At 34.9% G+C, this 23,332-nt stretch overlaps 1 protein-coding gene across 4 annotated transcripts in view; it reads left to right on the top strand.

Moving 5' to 3' along the window:
* LOC127842328 (swi5-dependent recombination DNA repair protein 1 homolog) overlaps positions 1–23,332 on the top strand; it is a 144,835-nt gene that overhangs the window by 25,952 nt on the left and 95,551 nt on the right. The window contains exon 2 of one of the 4 annotated variants that reach the window (XM_052371773.1): positions 16,058–16,174. The exons of the other annotated variants lie outside the window; for them this stretch is intronic. Within the exon in view, the coding sequence (XP_052227733.1) occupies positions 16,079–16,174 (96 nt within the window). The 5' untranslated portion in view covers positions 16,058–16,078. The remainder of the gene's footprint in view (positions 1–16,057; positions 16,175–23,332) is intronic. 4 annotated transcript variants of the gene reach the window in all.

Below are 23,332 nucleotides of genomic sequence, written 5' to 3'. Positions count from 1 at the left end.
TTAAAAAAATTGTGCACAAATGAGAAATAATAGAAACAAAATAAAGAAAAATTCGAATTAAAATTTAAACGTTCACGTTTCAATTATGCCCCCCTTTGAAGAAGAGGGGGTATATTGTTTTGCACATGTCGGTACGTCCGTCCACCAGATGGTTTCCGGATGGTAACTCAAGAATGCTTAGGCCTAGGATCATGAAACTTCATAGGTACATTGATCATGACTGGCAAATGACCTCTATTGGTTTTCAGGTCACTAGGTCAAATGTCAAGGTCACAGTGACTCGAAATAGTAAAATGGTTTCCGGATGATAACTCAAGAATGCTTATGCCTAGGATCATGAAACTTCATAGATACATATGATCATCACTGGCACATGACCCTTATTTATTTTCAAGTCAAAGGTCAAGGTCACAGTGACTGGAAACAGTAAAATGGTTTCCTGATGATAACTCAAGAATAATAAGGCCTACGATCATAAAAACTTCATAGGTACATTGATCAGGACTGGCATGAGACACCTACTGATTTTCAAGTCACTGAACTGGCCACCTGGCAAGAAGTAGCACAGTTGCTTTTCAATGCACGTAATCATCGACTTTGCCATGCAATGGACTGAATTTACCACAAGACTGTCGGTGGGGTATATTGCATTTTTTACAGCATTCAAAAATCTCTCCTGTGGAATTTCATAATCAGACTGCCAAAGCAGGCTTCCTTTCAGAAGTTGTTCAGGAATGTCCTTAACAGCACATATGAACTTGTGAAGTGACTGAATATGTGTGTAGAGTTCCATGTATGGCACATTTCCAGACGTTATCAGTTTCCAGTATGGACCAGTCACATGTATGTACATCAAGCTTGCTGCAGCCAAAATTTATGTGATCCTTTGGCAGTGTAAGTCAGCAGTCTCAGCTTGGAGTTCCTTGTTACACAGCGAATCCATAACATGAATCAACAATCATATTAAAGAGTGTCCAATCAATAGAGACGTTTAGTCAATAATCAATCAATTCTAACTATTACAAACACATGTTTAATTACAATACAAATGTAACAGTTCAAATGTAATAATTCAAGGAATATTCATATAAAGCCACAAACAAAAGTACAGCAACATATTGATTATTCATATAAACTCGAAACATTTCATTACAAATTCAATAAATACAAACATACATCACTAAATTTACATTTAACAGAAGTTTACCTTTATATATTTACAAAAGCACACAAAAACCTTAAGGCCAGCATTTTTATATTATTTGTTTTACGGGAAATTTTTCAAAAAAATTGAGTCGGGGGGGATAAATAAAAATAAAAATAAAATCATGAAAAGTGAGCGGTCTACCAAAAAAACAAACAAAAAAACTGTCTAAACTGATAATTTATTTTATTTTTGAAAATTTAAAATTAAGCCAATTTAACCTTATGTATACTTGCATTAACCTTTAAGTGTTTTATATATCTTATTACACTGTTGTAGAAGCTTTTTTATAATAATAGTAAACATATTTTTATATATATTTATATGTAAAAGCACCTTTCGCATGTATTATACTATATTGCTTCAGTAGAGACCATTAACCACGCCAGGTGTGTAGTGTATTATAGTGATCGTTAAACTTTTGTTGAGTGTTAATCATATGTATGTTTATAACAAATATAGCATGCATTTGACTTAAATAAAAAAGAATTGAAAACTTTTTAAATTGTTTAATAGCTTTAAATAACAACCAACTTTGTAACTTTCATCCATGGAAGGAATATGCACACTAAAAATACTATTTAATATACAACAGACTTGCTTTATATCATGATTATTTGTATCAATCATGAGAAAAAATGAGCCACATAACAGGAAATTGAACCTTAGGGCGATTGCGACCATTTTGGCTCCAAAAGAGCAGTCTGATCAGGATCCAAACTGTTCAACATAATTGTCATTCAGTCAGTACTTCTAAAGATGTTAAGCGAACACTCTGGATCCTGATCAGACTGCGCTTGAATTGATCTTGATCCAAACTTTGTGTAATGAAAGTTCTAGTACATAAAATGTGAATATTTTATTTAAAAAACCGAGAGTTATAGACTTATAAAAATATGTGCTGCATTTCATGTTATATTCAGAGAGAGTTATAGTGTTTATATATGTAAAGTGAACACAAGAAGCATGACTACAATATTTGGTGTGTAACATCGTTATGAGGTTCTCTTTGAAGTTTGTTCAAATCATGCATAAAATTTGCCCTCCCTAGGGGCTACTGTTTTGCTTATAAATATAAATAATATAATCATTCTCTGAAACCGCAAGGCCCTTTGGTTTGTTGCGTTGCATGCCAACCATATAGTGGTTCTTTGCTTAGTTTCCTCAAAGCATGTCTCCGTGGTCAAAACTGTTTGCGCTTCAGGGATCAACTGATTTATATAGATTAATGTCTTTGATAATCCCTAACAACACAGGCACTGCAAGGGTCAAGGGTTCAATATTTGGTGTTTAACATGTTAGTGTTCTCCTCTTCTAAGTGTGATCAAATCATACATTTGGAGTTAAAATTAACCCGTCCTTGTTTCGCATGCGTAATATTTACTTATATAATAAACAGTTAAACAATATTATTCTCTCAAAACGCATGGGTTAGGTGATAATTATTTTGTATGTGACATTGTATACGGCGGTTATCTTCGTTGGTTTTGTATCATGTCCATTGGCTTCACATTAGCCCCAACAAAATATTGAGGTAAAAGACACAATATACCTAGAAACCTAGATTTATTTCATTGAACATATTCTTAAGTAAAAGCCCTATAAAGAATTAAATAGCACATGTAGCAAGGATTTAAATTGTTCTAGTAGAATTACTCTGCTGACTGTATATAACTTACTCGCAAGATTAATTATCTATAGAGCACAACTTTTGAACTATGTAATTGTATATTTTAAAATAGTATTTTATTTTAAAAATTTCGTAAAAGACATACAGTATTGTCAAAATAAAATGGTGTAAACTTTTGCACATATTATTTTGTTCCTCTCTTATTCACAGTTTAAGTTCAAATGAAAATTTCTATGGAATGTGTTGTCTGTATTATTTTAAGGAGAAACAGAAATAACATGTTTTGGATATACATTGTATAATAAACAGAGATAGCTATATAAATGTGAAGATAATAATAACCCTTGGAACAAATACATAGAGCCGATTGAGCACCAGGGCCCTTGCTACACTTTGGGGGATTGGGGCCGGGGCCCTTAGAGGGGTGAATTTCACGTCGTTTTCGGCGAAAAGGGGAATTTTACAAGATCTTTTCACCAATCATTCAACACTTAATATTGCTCTATTTTTATGTAATTTACATAAATATACATTTAATCAAAGGTTTATAGCAAGATACCAGCTAGCAACATAGGTATAAAAGTATAAAAAAAATATTTGTTTTTTGTTTTGGAGGGGGCAATTTTTGTTGAAATAGGGGAAAAAAGTATACTATTTTAAGGTGGGAATGGGGCCAAACGAGGGCCCTGAGCACATTTATCAACAGAGCCTGAGGTGTGATAAATTTATTTGCATTCCTTGCAGTACAAATTTTGCAGTATGAAAACATTATTTACAGTTAATAGAACATCATATTTCGGCTAAATAATAACTCATTTTTGAAAAATAATGTCAAGAAAAATAAATAAAACTTTCTTGTGACTTTGACCGACATACGAACATCGGGACCAAATGTTGTTTTCTTCAGAAGCTGTGTTGCATACTTTTTTCTAAATAAAGAATATATATGGGTGGATGGGGAATGGGATTATTGATGCAAGTACCTGTGGTTCAGTCCTCATGTTCATTATAAAAAAAACGTAAAGTAGTACTTCTTGGACATTTTCGGGATGTTGATTTTTATCTATACAAATATTACAGGATATGCATTTTAATAAATACGCATACATGTATTAATTAAACCTACCCAAAACTTTTTAAAACACAGAAAGTTTTCGATGATGACATCTCTGCATCATCTGCCAAAACTCATTATTTTTTTGAATTTCGTATCACATAATATGGGCATGATGTCAACAATGGTGTCCTGAAGATTATCTTTTCTAATTGAAATTGTTCTGCTCCGTTTTTAATTAATTTGATTTTAAAATATGCTACATTTGTCTCGTTGATGTTGATGTTAATGTCCGCCATTTGGGAAATGCAATATGAAAATCATTTGTTAAATACTCCCCGATTGGCTAATAGCGTGTGGTATTGGCTGCAATAGCCAATGAAAATCGCTGACGCTTTACAAGTCGAATTGGCACAACGAAACAACCCGTATTATAAACAATTTTTGAACAACACTTTCGGAAATCTGCGCATTTTTTTTCTAGTTTTGGATAAAATACTAGGTCGGCGGGTGAAGTGTAAATAAAAAAAACAAAAGTGACTTTTATTTTTATTTGTATTTGTCGAAAAAAATGGTCGGTCGCTCCTGTAAAACAGATAATTAAAAAATGCTGGCCTAATCTCTCATGTGCAATGACTGAACTAAACAACTCTTAATTAAATACCATTCGCAATGATAAACCAATGTGCCTATAACTGAATAATCAATTACCATTAAACATGACTTAAACATATAATCTATACATATACATTCTGTACAACTGGCTTATTTTTAAAAGATTTAAAGATCACACGATGATTACTTATCAATCATAAGGGTGGGAGGGATTAGGGCAATAAACATTATTTTCAAGTAAATTTTTTAAACAAGGCTGTGATATCATCTAATACAAAAACAAGTATGAAAGATTCTTCATGGATACCGTGCGCACGAGATATTAAATAGACCAATCAGAAATAAGGGGAGTGCATATCACCTACTTTTTTTGGGGGGGGCGTTGATAAAATTTCTTTATATAATTTCTTTAATACAAAATAATTTATATGAAGTTATGACTGGTATTATATGCGTAAATACAGTATATAAACAATTCGAAGAACAGAACCCTAAATGCAAGGTAAATTCTTATAACAAAAAAAGCAACGGAAACAATGTTCATTAGACGTATAGACATTATTACGAATAGTTATTATGAAAAGTGTTTACAATGACTGACATACACCAGCAATAATAACAATGTCAACAGTATGTAAATATCAATCCATTTAATGCTTAGTTACAAAGCTAATTGACTGCGACCAGTTAAAATGTATTCGTTTATGTTAATAAATGTGGAACGAACAGATGAAACTATCAGAAGCTCATCTTCAATTTCAAAACAAAAATGTAAATTTGTATGTGTTACTACCTAACTAAATATATGTTAAACTATACCAAAACAAGCGTTACTTGCTTTCTGGTAGCTGCTTTTTAAATATATTAAAATCCCTCCCAAACTGGACAGATAAAGGCACTGTGCAAGTACCTTAATTACACAATTATTTGCGCATTTTACGCTTTATTTAGCGTAACGTGAATTGTGTACTGTTTTCTGTAACAATAAATAAGTTCTTACATATTGACACTCATTATACCGAAAATAAACTTTAATGTATTTCGATATTCGTATTTATCTTAATTAAATATTTTTATTTTATACTTTCCGGTGGTTTATAGAGAAATATCAGTGAATTAAAACTGATAATTTCACTGTTTCAAACAATGAAAATTATCAGTGAAAATTATCGATAATTTTCACTGTTTATGTTAAATGACGTCATTTTTTTGACGAAATGACGTCATTTTCCCAACGTAATTCTTTAGTAAAACTCTTTAACAATGTATATAAACTGTGAAATAAAGCATAAAATAAAAAGAAAATTTGTTGGGTTCGGTGGATTATCGATTTTAATTCACTCGTGATCATATAAAATATTATTTTCTATGATCACTCTATGATCACTCGTGAATTAAAATCGATAATCCACCGAATCCAACAAATATCCTCTATGTTTTCATATTTTCTTACATGACAAAATTAAAACACGAAGTAGCCAAAACAGAGTGGAAATTATGTACATAGGAAATAATCATAGTGACACGAAGGCACTGCTGGACGATATTCTTTATTTTAAATTGATATTACAAGCATGAGCAAATACGAATATGTCGGCATAATGATTGCACACAGTTCAGCTAGTCAAAATAAACGCAGCTATGCAGCGTTTGTGACATGTGACATTGGCATCTTTTGTCAAATATATTGCATCGGCATCTGCACCTGTGTGGCCCAACGCATGTCTTGCATCTCTATACGACATTCGTGTTACCAAATCGTGATACATCGACTACCCCCCGTAATCCTCCGTACGATAGGCTAATTTAAGTTCGTTACATGTGATTTTGGCATCTTTTGTCAAATATATTGCATGGGCATCTGCACCTGTGTGGCCCAACGCATACATATACATATACACACACATATATATATATACAATCGAACATCATTGTGAAACCATTCAAACTATGAACATGATACTTTATGATGAACTCTGGGCACTTAATCTCACAAAGACCTTTTCCGCACTCAATCTCCAAATCTGCACTTGAAGATATATATGGGTTGGTAGAGGTAACAAGCAGTCCCGTATTCTTCGACTTGAATTTCTTGTGATTTTTTCTCATCACATGCTTGTACGCTTTCTTGGCATGGGGTTCTAAAGACAGACCGTGTTTCATGGCAGTGGTTGGATGGCTTTCTTTTTAACAAAATATAGCATCAACTAACTTTGTCGGATCTGCAGAGCTATCTTTACGTAACGTGTCAACTCTGCTGCTGATTCGGTGGAACAAACTTGCTGTTACCCGTCCTTTGCGATGCATATCATGCCTTTGAGTTGGACTGTTCGACAGTAGCCTCTGACAGAACACCACATTGTTCTTTGGTCATTGATATTCTTTGCAGGAATACTTCCCTTGGATCTGATGCCTCCAGGTCAAGCCTGTTTGCAATCTTACCCATAGAGTGAGGCATTTGTGGGTCTTCCTTAGCTGTGTGTGCCACTTTTCATTTGTTAATGTGAAACAGTAGTTGGGTACATCTTATACTAAATTGTACAAGTCATTCTTCAATCTTGTGATGTTTTTTAGTTCTTCAGTTTGTCTCTTGTTGAAAGGGTTGAAGTTCAGTTTTAGCGAATGTTTTCGCCTCCTCTTGTCTTCAACCTCGGCTGGATTTTTTCTGTAATGGCCCTTTTTCCATGTAACATCCCTTACAGCCACTGCATCCTTTGTTTGAGGTTTACTGGATGGCACATTCTATCTTGACTTCATACTAGTTGAAGATTTCTTCGTCTCTCCGGTCTTCACAGCATTTTCCACCCGGAACAAACACCAGCAATGTCAGATTGCTGTGTAGGTACAGTATCCAGACACTATTTGTCCTCTTGTCTCTCCATCATCTTTGTCCTTTATCACAACAACCAAGACATCATATATTAACTGTTTATTGACATGGATGGCATGTTTGCTTTAAGTATACACTTGTTACTGTTTGGCCGTATCTGGTGATAAACACTTCCTGCACCCATTTGTTATGGAAGTAACGATAGGCTTTTCCTTCCTTGTACTCATTAAGAAGCCGATAAAAAATCTTTCTTTCTGTGTTTCATTGTTCAGGTACTTAGCAATGTCTACTAGGTACACGGATGGCTACTTGTGTATAGCTGTCTTCTCTCCTTGCAAACCTGTGGGAAGTGAGAATGGGTCTGGTATAACATCGTCTTCCACCAAAAGCTTGTACTTGTACTCTTGAAGAAGACGTTGCTCAGCCTGTTCAGCTTGCTCGTTCACTGGCAGATTCTGTTCCCATGCGCAAAATGCTCTGTAAAAGAGCAAAATATATTTATACCACAGACATAATTTAAAAAAACAACAACAACAAATAACACACCAATAAAGCCGAATAAGCAAGTTGCAGAGTTTTTAATAGCTTTAATTCTTATGAACTCATTTACTTCATAGCAGGAAATAATCAAGCACAGAAATGCTGCAAAGCGTGACAAAAAACAAATGTTTCCAGTGCCAACTACTGTTTACAACCAGTATCATCATACTGTATGGGTTGACTGGATCAGATGTAAGCATTCACACTTAACAGCAAATAGTTATCATATATCAATATTATGTATCAACCAAGGTCTAAATACTCAACAGTGCTCCACCCTTCTCGAAATAAAATACGCTTTTTAACAAAATACACTTTAAGAAGTGCATTTATTCTGCGCTTTCTCCAAAAAAGTGTATTTTTTCTGCGTCTTTCGTTTTAAAAGTACACTTAAGTGCATTAAAGTGTATTTTTCGAAATTAGAGCGCGTTTTTTCATAATCTTTTGAATTGCCAAGTGTATTTTTTCTGTACTTTTATATGATTGAGTGCGTCTTTTCAATGGAAGTGTATTTTTAACTATATCTTTTCCAAGACAGTGTGTCTTTTCAATTTAAGCGTATTTAAGTGTATTAATAAGTGTATCTTTTCTGGGTCTGAACATATTTTATACTTTTCATACATTATATATTAGTAGTAAAAATTTGGTAGTATTTACAAAAACAACACAAATACAAGTGTTATGTATGACATTATCAAATGTTTATTGATTATTTGAAAACATCAAGAAAATAATACTATTCATAATAAATTTTTTAACAACAATGCTTAACAGCTTTAAAAAGCACAAGTTCAACTAAATCAGGCTGTGGGTCACTTATTAAAAATATTGAACGTGTCAAAAATATTATGTGGGCTTCTGGCAAGCCCACATAATATTTTTGACACTTTCAATATTTTTAATATTTAAATTATATTTTCTCAATTTTCTTATACTGATATTTAACCCAAATAAAATTAATATCTACCACATTGTCTACTAAACACATTTTTTAAAGGCAATTAAAATAATATTTATAATAGAATTATAATTTTCTAACACCTTTCAGTATGTCAAATTGAAATATTCACAAATAAATATAATATGCTAAGGGTTATGTGCATGTATTGTAATTTGTGATTTCATAAACAATAAACAGATTGTCATTTCTCAGTAATGATATTCAATTTAAGGTCACAAAGAGAAGAATTGTTATCACTGTTACCAAAATATTTATGGAATAATACACATCACTGATAACTTATCAGTGATGTGTATTATTCCATAAATATTTTGGTGTTGAAATTTGCCTTTATCAGTAGATATATCTCAAGCTGACACAACAGATAAAAGATCAGCTCTCCCCCAATTAAATCAAATATGCATCATAAACACTAATCTCTTATCAGTGATGCAGCAATGCCTAACAAAGGGGTGCATATCATCTGCATACTTTTGATTGGTTGATAGTTTTTGTTTTGAAAACAAGCCACTTTTGATTGGTTTAGGGCACAGGAAGTAAATTTGTTTAAACAAGCAGGTGTCAGCAACTGATAATGAGCTACATTTTTAGACATGATTTAGCAAATTAAGATTTTAAATTGTACTTGTAGTGTCAAATGTCTTGAAATACTGTCAGCATGAAGTATTGTGTGATGAAAACAAAGTGTATTTACTACAATGTAGTAAATCAAAGGAGGTTCAAAGTGGCTGGATACTGAAGAACAGTTGTAACAGGTTTGTATTTTTATTTCTGCATCCCTTTTTTAATTAAGTTCATTGAATTAATTATGATCATTATCATGTTTATGTATTGTCTCTGGTATAAGGATAAGTAAATGCACTGTAATTTTAAGGAAAACTAACACCAATTGAAGCAAAAATAGATAAATATACAAATTAAAAAGTGTTAATGTTGTGTACAGTGAATTATTATGGCTGTGTTTTATGGTTATTGTCATCTTAAACTTTATTTATAGCTAAGTCTGGTCATTACTGAATGGACTTCTTTCCCTCATATTTCAATGAGAACTTTTATATTTTGATTTTAAAGGTAAAACTCTTGCCCCAAGGAAAGAATGTGCATTATCACCTGCTAAAAAAGGAAGAAACAGGGGGATACTGACTGATGTATGGACTTTAACACCAGGTTTTTACCCTTCAAGAGTTGGCCAACTAGAGTGAAGCAGGAGAGTGGGCTGTGCTTGACTAAGAAAAGCTGGATTTGTTGAGAGGTAAAACTATACAGGTTATTGCATTTAAAATGCATCACACTTCCAGCCAGTCCAGACAGCCAAATTAGACCACGCATCTTAGTTCATTTTCAAACTGTATTGTCTACAAAACGCTATTTCTTTGATGATAAGAGTTTAGTCACATGTGATCACAGGATTAAAAAATTGCAAAAATAAACAAACAAAAACAACAAGCAAACAAACTTGCATTGATTTAAATTTCTAATTATAATCGCAACAAGATTACCATTACAGCAATATTTCATAGTTAAGTGAAACAAAAACCTTACAATTTAACAAGTATGAAGAATGCCTCGCCCTTTTGATAGTGTGTGATATCATGTTTATCTTTTGCAGATCAATACGCATTCAAGATCCTTAAGAAGAGAAGGACACAAGCAACATCAGTGGTAGATGTCACTCCAGCCCCTGCTTTTCCGGTCTCGCCTGCTGCTTTCCAGGTCCCTCCAGCTGCCAAGATCAGGTCTAGGCACTGGCTGCCATCCAGGTCCCCCTGGCGGTTGCGGTCGTGTTCTCAAATGGCTGCTGTACTGGACTACTGGTCCCACCACCATATTCGGTCAAGGTCTCTCCAAATGCTGAAGTCCAGGTTCCTCCGGCCACTGCGGTTCAGGTACCCCCAACAGCTGTGACCTAGTTCTCTGCAGCAGCTGCGATCTAAATATATTGACCCACTGCGGAACACTGCGGTTAATCGTTTTTTCCATACATTCTTCCACAAATGCCTCATTTTATAATGAAGTGTACAATTCTTATGTTCATATTTGTTTGTGTTATAAAGATGATTTTCCTGCACATTGTGTTTTTTTCCCTTAAAACTGCATGGGGCTATTACTTTTTTTACTGAAACATATCAGCACAAAATTGTAAAAGACTTTAACATACTTTAATACAAAAAAGTGTTTAAACCCACAGGAAACCACCTTGCCAAAAACCCACAAAAACTTACTGAGCAGGTTATTGTTTGCCAAAACCTAGCGAGTATGCGTTTCATTGTCCATATGCTTATAAATTTAATAATTAGAATGAATTATCTTTAATGTATTTTTTTTAGATATATAAACTCAAGAAACTTACATAATTTTTGCGCCACATTACAAGTTTATTTGAATTTGTGTCACTCCTAAGATTTTCCCACGGCCTCCGAATGTCTCTCTTACCCTCTGAAAGTGTTTGTGTTTAGAAATTATTTATAACGTTATTTTTAATAAATAAATCTGTTTCAGACTATAAAATACTGTTCTAGCTGTTGATATGTCCCCTTTATAGTTAAAACTGAGATAACTTGTGAGTAAATAGTTGTAAATGGTTGTATATATTTCCAAGTTTGGAAAGTTATGTAGATCTCAAATGTGCTTTCATGTCCATAGTGCTTATATATTTAATAATAAGAACGAATTATCTTTGATGTCATTTTAGGTTTTTTCATATAAACTCGAAAAACTTACATAATTTGTGCGCCACATTACAAGTTTGGCAAGAAAAAATCTTTAACAATATTAAAAACCATGTGAGGATTGAGAAAGATTAAAAAAAAACTATTTTGCTATTTGACAATTTGGTAAGCCTACATGTATGTCTTTGTCTTTCAACATATTTTATTTGCAATTGTTATTTATTGTGATATTGTTTGAAAAAATTGTATATTGACATGTTTTTTTTCAATGCATTCTTTGTATGGAACAATGTAAACCAAAAAGTATAGGGACAGGGGGAAGCAGTTGCAGAGGAAAGCAGAAAAGCTTTTAAGCACCCATAGAATGGCCTTAACTACTTGTTTATTTTAAAATGATTTATGTGAATAAATGTGTTTATTTCAAAGTTTATTTGCTGTTGTTCTCTCAGATCATATTTAAACCGGCCACTTTTCATATCCAAATGAATGTTTTTTTAATAGACATTTTCAAAGATACACTTAAGTGCACTTTATACACTAAGAATACACTTGAGCGTTTTTTTTTCTTCAAAAAATACACTAGAGCGTATTTAAAAAAAAAATACACTAGAGCGTATTTTTTTCCCCAAATTTTTCAAAAAATACACTAGAGCGTATTTTTTTCAAAAAATACACAAGAGCGTATTTAAGTGTATTTTTTCATGTTTTCCTAAGTAAATTAAAACGCTTAAAATACGCTTCAAGTGTACTTTTTGGGGAACAAAAAAAAACGGTAAGCGAATTAATACACTTAAATACACTTAAGCGTATTAATTCACTTAAAAACACTAAAGTACACTTTAAAATACACACAAAAGTGCATTTATACACTCAAAAAGTGTATTATTTGAACAGAAAAATGCACTTGTTTAGTTAAATGCGCTTTAAAGCGCATGTTATTGGCACCATATTTTTTTCAGCAAAAAATACGGTGCCAATAACATGCGCTTTAATGCGCATTAAAAGCGCATTTAATGCGCATTAAATGCGCATTTAGTGCACTTTTTCGAGAAGGGCATGCAGCCAGCTTTTCAAAATATAGGGGAGCTTCCCCAAAAAGGGCAAATTTCCCGCATAATTTTGGAAAATAGGGCATTTGGTTATAAATATACTTAAGTATATACTTTGCTTATACTATATACTTATGGATTGTAAACATCAGTGCATTGGATGATTTCACCAATTGTATGCTGTTCCTCATTTTGTGTAATAAAATTATAATAAATATATTACTATCTACATTGGCGCTAAGAAACACAACTTCGTAGCCAATTTCATAACCGACTTGGGCTAGCATCCGACTACACGCATTAGAGATATGTAGATATCATAGTTCTTTCCGGTGTGTGTGTGGGGGGGGGGGAGGGATTTTGATGTTTTTTTATCACCTATCATCATTGAACTGCATGTTAATCTTTCAGGTTCCAGTTTAAGCATCAGTGGCCTTGTAGAAGAAATGAAGAAAACATGAAATAAATTCAGGGGTTTCACTAGGTCAAATAAATGTTGTGACTGTCACCACTTAATTTGTTACTTTGAATAACTGTGAGCCAATGTTTTTCCACAATAATATTAATTAAAACAATAATCCATATTGAAAAATTTAAAGTCTGAACAATGATCAATGTCACCATGAAGTAGCATCCAGTCTGGAGATAAAAAATGAAACATCGATATATTTATTTTACAACACGTTATTTCAACTAATGTCAACAACGTTGACAGTTTTGTTAGGTCGCGAAAATATATGACATTATTAAAATTACATTTTACTTGCAGAGTGATAAATCCTCCATCCAAACAAGCTCTTTATTTGTTGAAATAACAACTGTCTGCCCCTATTCATGTTAAAATTCATCATGATTGAGGACAGACAGTGTTTTAAAGTTCAGAAATAAAATCCAAACACAAATATGTTTTTCAATGCCGTAATTTCGGACTTAAAATGAACCGCATGTTCACATTAAAAAAAAAGATGATTAATTTTCAAATTTTAATAGGTCTTTTGAATAAAAAATCACTATTTTGGCAAACAAAAAATCAAAGCCAAAGAATTCAGAAGTTTAAAAAAATCAATAGTGCTGAGATTGATTTCATTCGAGTGTGATTGTGTCTAACCAAGCGTGACCTCAGAGATAATCTTTCACAGCATGTTACTATCGTCTGCAACAAAAGGCTAATTAATGATCCGATAACAAACCATGCCCTTGGGGCTTGTTTGTTCACAATGTGTTGGGCAGTCATGTACCGGTAAGGGTGTTATCTGTGTATTCATGTCGATGTTTCTGGCGATTTATAGATCTACTGCCGGAAAACAGGAATTTAGAGACCAAAAGGGCATTTGACAAAAAAATAGAGGGGCGCTTTTTAAGGGGGCAAATTTTAGAGGGGCGCAGCGCCCCTCTATTTATTGCTAGCTGGAGCACTGCTCAATAGAAATCATCAGCATACCGAAAAAGTCTAAAAACACGGTTGTTTTTGTTTACCTGGCTGACAGTTCTTCGTACATTCCATTCACCGACAGGTTTCTGTGCAACAAATACACCTTTAAAGCCTTCAAAGAACATAATCTAAAACTGTCAAGTGTCATGTTATTCAAATCATACATTTTAGTTGCAATTTGTGCCTTCTGACATGCATTATTTATCTTTTGTGACAACCTTTAACAGATAAGCCTATGGCATTAGATGGCGGTTCGATAATTTTTACTTGTACATCCGGGCACTTGCAATCAGCAGTTATAAGCTTCTTGGAAATTGTTTATCTGTGTATTACTTCAATATTGAAATATGCGACCGTATGTAGCAATTAATTAAAGAATAAATAAATAATAGAGAAATCCCCGTTTTAGACAGTGCCTTAATTTATATCATTAATAATTTATAATTATTAGTACAATATATTTTGTGTACGAATAATATACCTGATATAGCTTTGCACTCTCCCTAAGCCGTATTCGATCACCTATGAAAGCGACGCCCAAATTTATCATATCATTGTCAGACATGTTTATAATTACTTTTCCGTCAACTCTTTCCGCTGAAAATCTTTCCAACAAAGCCATACAACTGCGATGTGAGAAAATCTCTACAATTTCTGGACTGCTGTCTGCCATTTTGTCACAGGAAGTGGTTATAAACCACTATATTTTTGGTCAACAATACAGAAACGAACATCATGAAAGTGAACATCACCAAGATGAACGACATCACTGCCTTTGACATACCCGGTAGATATGTTATAAGATATAACTTGGTTAATGCCTAAAAATCTTAATAATGTGATTGTCCTAAGATAAAAACACCTTAATATTTTCTGCTTGATTTTTGCTCTACAGAGAGGGCATATGTTAACTCTGTCAGCGCACTGGTGGCACGTTAAAAGATGTCCACAGTCGGCAAAGCGCTAGACAATGTTACGTCTTTGTTACATACGAATCCCACATTCTGAATAACAGGTGAAAAATAATTAAAACATATGAATCCTGTAAAATCTAAATTACACAGGTTTATTTTATGATTTGCAGTGATGTCTTGAAAATTATCAGTGGGATATATATCATTAATAGCTTGCCATTATTTTTTGCTGAAATTCTGCAGGAAATAAACATAATATTTGTTTCAGAACAGTGGGATACCTATAGTATCTATCATTAAGGTTTAGAAAAAAATAGTTTAAAAAAAATAAGTAAAATTTGATGTATCAGCAATTACAAATGTACACTTTAATTGTAATGCAATTTAAAGAATAACATAGATTACAGCAACTTCAGTGATAGGGAAAAGATAGGTTTCCCATCCAATAGGCAATTTGTTTTAATAAAACAAGGTCCTCTTACTGCCATATTATTGGAAAATATTTATCATCATTGATTTATCGAATTTAACAAATTAAATGGAAACGTGTTTTTAACTACATATTAAAGTATCTTAGCACTATAAAATATATGAAGTTTGCAGACAGTACAGGCAGCATAAAGTAATGACTGTTTCTGATTGTTGTGATTATGTGACATCCCTTAAGTTATGGCAATGTTGGATCCCATTCATTCCTGGGCCAGGATCTGGAAGGAGGTTGATTTGCTTGATTGTTCACTCTGTTGTGGGTCGAAATTGCTGCAAGTAAGCTGTTCATTACATGTAAGCGCTCACTGTGCATCTGTTTGCACCGTTCTTTTTCTTCCTTATTAGCGAGGCTGTTTTCGGAGAAAACCCGAGGTATTGTCATAGCCTTCTCGCCGTCTAAAATCAAAGTGCTTCCTTCTACAACTTTGAAACTTCATATGTAGATGCACCTTGACGAGTTCTACACGCCACACCCATTTTGCGTCACTAGGTCAAAGGTCAAGGTCACGGTGACCTCTAAAAAAAAATATGATCAAAATTTCTGACAAGCTTTCGCAGCCGAGCGTGGCACCCGTTATGTGGTGCTCTTGTCTCTTTCTTTCTGTTCATGCAGAAATGACTTAAATAGCGTGACTAGTTCAGCAGATTTGGAGCGCCTTTTTCTTTGCAGGCTGTTTTGTACTTGTACTGGATGATGATTATGTGCCAACTTCTCCATCCTCATCATCTACATATGCAGATCGTTGCTGCAACTGTTCCAGATGACCGGACTGCTTCTGGTTCAATAGTAGGATCTTTCTCAAACAACTCATCCATTTCACTTTTATACTCGGAAGTTTTTTCGGCTACTTCCCGACTTGTTGTTGTCTTTTGTACTTTTTATGCTCTGAGTTATGATTAACAGCATCCTGAGATTTGTTCAGTGGTAAAGTTGTAGCCCTGCTCTTTAAAGTTAATGCTGATTGTGTCCCACATATTTAGTTAGTTTTTGAACTCTCCGTCAGTCAGACCGTAAGTCAGTCTGTCTGTCTGTCTGTCCGAAAACTTTAACATTGCCCATAACTTTTGCAATATTGAAGATAACAACTTGATATTTAGCATGCATGTGTATCTCAGGGTTCTGCACATTTTGAGTGGTGAAAGGTCAAGGTCATCATTCAAGGTCAAAGGTCAAATATATGGCTTCAAAGCGGCGTAGAAGGGGGAATTGTGTTGCTGACAAACACATTCTTGTTTATTTTATTTTTTACAATTTTATTTTTGTTTTTATAATACAAATAAAATATACACATAAAATACACAGATATTTCATCACAAAAAATACGCATGTATTCACTTATATGCATGTAGTTTGTTGTACAGATATGTGGATAAATATAACCTATCAGTATACCTTATAGCAATAGCCAAAATTTCGGTGATATTTGTGGTCTGTTAACATAGATTCCGTAGTCGATGAGGGAGTTGATTGTGATTCCGGCACTTGAGATGTTGACGCCTCTGCGACAATGCAAATTGTTGCAAACAGGATTCTCTCATACTGGTTACCAATTATTTTTTGCAAAACGGACACCAAATCTTTTAGTATTGCAAACATAACAGATAATCTCTGATCACTCAAATGCACATTTGTAAAAATGTTTTTTGCTCCTTTAAAAAACTGCTTTACCATGGTTCAATCAGGTCATAGATTTTTGCCTCTTTGTCGTCAATGGTAGTTCTGGTAACTCACTTAATCCATTGAAACGAACATGTGGTCCAAAATCATACTCGCTTTCTCCACAGCTATTTTTTTCTTAAGCATGAGCCATTCAAGAAACATGGAAGAGGGGAATCATGGTCACCAACAGTTCCTAGGTACTCTATCAGGAGCCGTATAAGGTTTGCAAGTTCTGTATCCACTTTTCTCTGACTTGTCAACTGTCTTTGAAATTGATAAGGCTCTGACTTCATCAAATGTAATGCTTGACCCTTGGTGCTTTTTGGGGCAGAACAGAAATCTGAACAAATCTACAATCATGTCTTTATTTATCCGCACTTTTGCTCCACTCATTTGACACAGATTATCTCTGTATTGTTGATTATGAATAAAAACTTTTAAGATGCTATCATGGGACACCTGGTTACACATCGGAATGAAATCATTTCCATCCAAACACAGGCAAAGAGCCACTTTCAAGCCAACAGAAGCGTCCTGAATTCTGGATTTCAAGATCTCAATAATCCCTCTGATGTTGTAGATGTCATATTTGGGTCTGGGTTTCTGCAGTGTGACAAAAACCTTGTTTGAGAATTTCAGTACTTCAATGCCAGTATTTACTGATAGCAAAAAGATGCATGTACACGGCATCTACGTCGCCAGATGTAACAAGTGAAACTGCCGATTCGTCACTTTGTAATTCATTTTGTAGATCTACCAGCCAGTCAACAACAGCCATTTTGGCCTCTCCTTTATTTTTATGGATATCCAAACCATCCTGAAAACCATTGACAAGAGATGACGCCTTTTTAGGGTAATCTGACAAGTACATTTAAAGAACATTTCTTTTTACTGGTGCCCAACGAATATTGTCTGTCTTTGCTCCAGCACCAGTTATGCCTTGGCTGGACAAGATTGATGGGGCTGGAACTGAAGCAGAGTTCTTTAAAAAGCATCTATATTCGGGATGAATTTTATGCCCTCTTTCGAAGAAAAAGGGGGTATATAGTTTTCGCACTGTCCGTCTGTAAGTCCGTTTGTCAGTCAGTCAGTCTGTCTGTCACACTTTTCATGTCGCTCTCTAATTCAAATAGTTTTCATCCGATCTTTACCAAACTTGGTCAGAAGTTGTATCTAGACAATATCTATGTCAAGTTCGAATATGGGTCATGCTGGGTCAAAAACTAGGTCACTGGGTCACTTAGTGCATTTCAAGGATTTAGCATGGTGTCCGCTCTCTAATTGAAGTAGTTTTCATCTGATCTTTACTAAACTTGGTCAGAAGTTGTTTCAAGACAATATCTAGGTCATGTTCGAATATGGGTCATGCCAGGTCAAAAACTAGGTCACAGGGTCACTTAGTGCATTTCAAGGATTTAGCATGGTGTCCGCTCTCTAGTTTATGTAACTTTCTGATTTATTTTGATATTCTAAGACATTTTTATGACCCCTAAGGAAGGCATATAGTGATCAGACTGTCAGTTCGTCTGTCCGTCACACTTTGCGTTTAGATTTCAAAAAATGCTCATAACTTCTATGTCGCTTCAGATAGCAATTTCATATTTGGCATGCATGTGTATATGGACAAGGCCTTTTGATACGCACACAAATTTTGATCCCTGTGACCTTGACCTTGAACTTAGGGTCTGCGTTTAGGTTCGAAATCTGCGTTAAGAATTCGAAAAAAGCTCATAACTTCTACCAAGCGTTTATTGGGGGCATAAGTCATCCTATGGTGACAGCTCTTGTTCTTGATTTTTTTGCAGGCATGCAAATACCTACACTTTTGCTCAGAACAGCCAGCTGGCTTGTTGTATTTAAAACATATCTAGGTCAAATATTGGTACATTTCAAGAACATTACTTTTTACTGGTGTGAGAACACAAAATGTCAGTCTTCGCTCCAGCACTAGTTGTGCCTAGGCTGGACAAGGTTGATGGGGCGGGAACTGAAGCAGAGTTCTTCTCTAAAAAGCATCTATATTCGGGATGATTTTTCTTGCAATTTTTGCAGGCATGCAAATACTTACAATTTTGCTCCAAACAGCCAGCTGGCTTATTGTATTTAAAACAAACCTTCTGAGCTCTCTGACTGGCCTGAACCGATGGTGGCTCTTAGCCAAAGCTCTTGGTGCAGCCTGCCCCATGGCATGTTCATTTGTCTACGGTGTGCTCTAAAATTTCTGTCATAGAAATTGAACGCAGCCACCCCATGAACCCTGTCCAAATCTCAAACAAGATTTAAATAGACCAGAAAGCCAGACATATCCTTTAGGATGTAAACATCCATAAAGGTGGTAAATGCATAAATCCACTGACTAATGTTCAGCTGGCGTTTGTCTTCTTTTGACCCTAAAAACAACCCCCCTCAGGCAATATTGTTGAGGTAGCCGCAGTGTTCTGTAATAAACCTGTTGCTGGTTCTTCCACCCATCGCTTTAGAAATGGAGAAATAAAGGACACTGTTCCCTGCGGTGTTATTCCTATTAGAAATTTTACAGTTTGGTGATGTTTATAAGCAGCTTCCAAGTTTGATGGTTTTTCTATGAAAATCTCAAAACAATCAATGACAACTTTACGCCCAAAATTCTTCCTGAACTGCATATGCATTGTCTTTTGAACTGTTTCGCGTTGTGGCCAGTATATCATTGTATTACGTTTGTAATAAATCACATCTATCACATTTTAAAAAATGCGGGAAACTGTTGACTACGATACCCATAATTCATACGCCAGGAACATTACTGATGATGGTAGAAAAGGTGACAGGTACTGGAATAAAAACATCAGCATTTCATTAGATGACAACCCTGTCAAATGTTTTACTTTTTCATCATTCCCTTCAAAGTCCTTTTCTGAATAGTTAATATATTTCATGTCAGTCCAAAACTATAATTTAAAGGGACCGTCAACCCGATAGATGAAAAAAAGAAATGTTTTAAAATACCGTATTTTTTTACAATTATTAGTTTATATTGATTAAAATATCACGACTGTTAAAATAAAATAAAATGTTTTTCAAATATCATTCTACTTGATGCAACACAAATATGCATACTTATTGTAAAAAAACCCACAATATAATACACACATGAAAATTAAATCGAAAATCACAAACAATATCATTATAAAACAATAAATGTGAAAATCTACTTAATAATTATGTTTTGCCCCCGGAATGATCAGGGGTATATTGTTTTTGGCCTGTCTGTCATTGTATGTGTGTGTCTGTCCCAAAACTTTAAGGTTGGACATGGCTTTTGCAATATTGAAACCTCTAGCCTCTAGATATGAGACTTTAACTGCATAAGTGCAATTTTTCCTTTGCAAGGCCAGTTCTTGACCTTCATTTTTTGACAATAGTTCAGACATATCACCGAAATTGTCGTTCCAGATGGCTTGTTTCAGTTGCGTTGGAACCAAGGCTCCAAGGGACATAATACTGGAAAAAGTGGACACGTCTTTTGCTGGAAGGATACCTGTGGTATGCAGGGTCAAATTTTCATTCCCCAGAAACGCCTCCCTGATTTCTTTTGTCCCAATGCCTGTTCCTTCTGCAAATGTGCTGTTTGTGGGCAATGCGGATGTGGCAGGCAAGGTAACTAGCAACTGTTCCGAATCAGTACAAGCTGTTGAAACGTCTGCAAAACACAGCAAGATTGTTGGAACAACATTTTGATTGTGAGCGGTAGGAACTGGCACTGGACTCCTGGGATTTTGCAGAGTTGGGTTTGCAGTCACTGGCGCTGCAGCAGTGTCTGCCGCACCCTATAGAACATTGCTTGTAACCCCTCTTGTACTCAGGGCCTCTAAGACAGCCGCCACCATTTTGTCAATCAATGCATTCTCCTTTGATTTTCTCTTCTGCTTAGCAGCAGACACCATCCTTGGCTTCCCTGCGTGACCTTAAAGATAATCGAAAGAAGTAAGTTGAAAAAATGCAGAAATATATTCAGGATTCATATGTAAAAACGGTCCCTGCAAATACATGCAGGACCCAAACCATACAAGCCAATATTTTCACTGCAAATACATGCAGGACACCTTATATTGGCAAAAACGGTCAATGCAAATACATGCAGGACACAAACTATACAAGCCAATATTTTCACTGCAAATACATGCTGGACCTATTGTATTGGCAAAAACGGTCCCTGCAAATACATGCAGGACACGAACCATACAAGCCAATATTTTCACTGCAAATACATGCAGGACACATTGTATTGGCAAAAACTGTCACTTCAAATACATGCAGGACACAAACCATACAAGCTAATATTTTCACTTCAAACTTCTGCATGGCTGTATTAATCAAGCCTTTCGTAATTTTCTGCATTTTTAACGAGTCCTATTTACTCATCTTTTATAAAAATGGTCGCCTTCATGAGCTTGAAAGGGTAAAAATGTCCACTGATTCTATCTAAAATAAAATTCAGTAAGTAGGTTTATTTTAATGCAAGAAATTACCACATACAACACAAACACCATTGCAAATAAATGAGAACTTAGCAAATGCATAGTGTTGATTTTTCTACAAAACGAAATCTATTACTTCAGTTTAGTCAACAATTGATTCATTTAAATTCATTAAAGCACAACAAACCTGAGCAATTTTGTCGATCATAGTGTAGTTGTTTTTATCTTTAACCATTTAAGATCTAATTGGTACTGTTTCATTTTTAAGAAAGTGTATTTTTGACATACCGTTCCAATTACTCTCTCCACATGAACCCTTACATTTGCCAACTTCCGTGTTGATTCAAGGTCAGCAGCCGTTAGCTGATTTCTACCTATAGTAAATGCAGGTATATTGACGCTCACTGCAAGTGAGCCAACACTGGCATTTATGTTGAAACCTCTGTCCGGTAGAATGAGGTAACCAGGGAGCATATTGTTGAGGTAGCCGCAGTGTTCTGTAATAAACTTGTCGCTGGTTCTTCCAACCATGGCTTTAGAAATGGAGAAATAAAGGACACTGTTCCCTGCGGTGTTATTCCTATTAGAAATTTTACAGTATGGGGATGTTTATAAGCAGCTTCCAAGTTGGATGGTTTGTCTATGAAAATCTCAAAACAGTCAATGATCGAGACAACTTTACGCCCCACATTCTTCCTAAACTGCATAGGTATTGTCTTTTGAACTGTTTCACGTTGTGGCCAGTATATCATTGGATTACATTTGTAATAAATCACATCTATCACACTTAAACATTCGGGAAACTGTTGACTGCGATACCCCAAATTCATACGCCAGGAACATTACTGACAAATTCAGTCTTTACCATATGAGTGTCAAAGAAAATGTTCTAAATTGACTTAAAACAAGTGATGATGGTAGATAAGGTGATAGGTACTGGAACAAAAACATCAGCATTTCATGAGATGACAACCCTGGTAAATGTTTTACTTTTTCATCATTCCCTTCAAAGTCCTTCTTTGAATATTTAATATATTTCATGCAACTCCAAAACTATAATTTAAAGGGACAGTCAACCAGATTGACGGACAAAAGAAAAGTTTTAAAGCACCATTTCTTTTACAATTACTAGTTTATATTGATTAAAATATTATGAAAGATTGGCTTAGGAATGAAAATGGTCAAGAGTCATGTTGCTTAGGCCAACTTTTCCCCAGGGAAAAACTGGCCGGGGGGGGGGGGGGGGGGGGGATGGACTGCTACGCCAGTTCTTTTTTCCTGTATGTTAATTTATCCTAATTATTTCTTCATTTGTCTCATCATGATTTGTTACCAAGTTCTCACAATTTCTGTGTTAACACAAGAAAATAATGCAAATTATAAGCCAAGATAATGGTAAAGTTTGTATCTTCTCCAGTTGTGAATTATAGGTCTCTTAACTACACATATTTAGAACAAAAATCACTTCTAAGGATAGTGAAGCACGCTGTATTTCTCAAAAGGGTTTGTTTATGAATGGCGTTGACAGCACATGAAGGAATAACCGTCTGCATTTCTTTCCCAGTAGCCCGTACACCAATCTGGTAAAACATCTGTAGGCCAGGTACAGATACAGACTGAAAGCATAATAAAGGCAAAATGTATATTATTGAGCCGTCCAGGGTCAATTTTGAGATGAATGTCACTCCGATGAGTTTGTTTAAGGAGAGATAGGGTTGGGGGGTGTCGGCTCTTTTGGCACCAAGCTCTTTTGGCCCCAGATTTTTCAGGCTCATTTGGCCCCAATTTCAGGCTCATTCGAACCAAGAACCTGGCTTTTTTGGCCCAG

This window comes from Dreissena polymorpha, chromosome 8 (genome assembly GCF_020536995.1).
Source record: "Dreissena polymorpha isolate Duluth1 chromosome 8, UMN_Dpol_1.0, whole genome shotgun sequence".
NCBI lineage: Eukaryota > Metazoa > Mollusca > Bivalvia > Myida > Dreissenidae > Dreissena > Dreissena polymorpha.
Note: the sequence above shows the minus strand (reverse complement) of the source record. Positions and strands in the feature narration are given on the sequence as shown.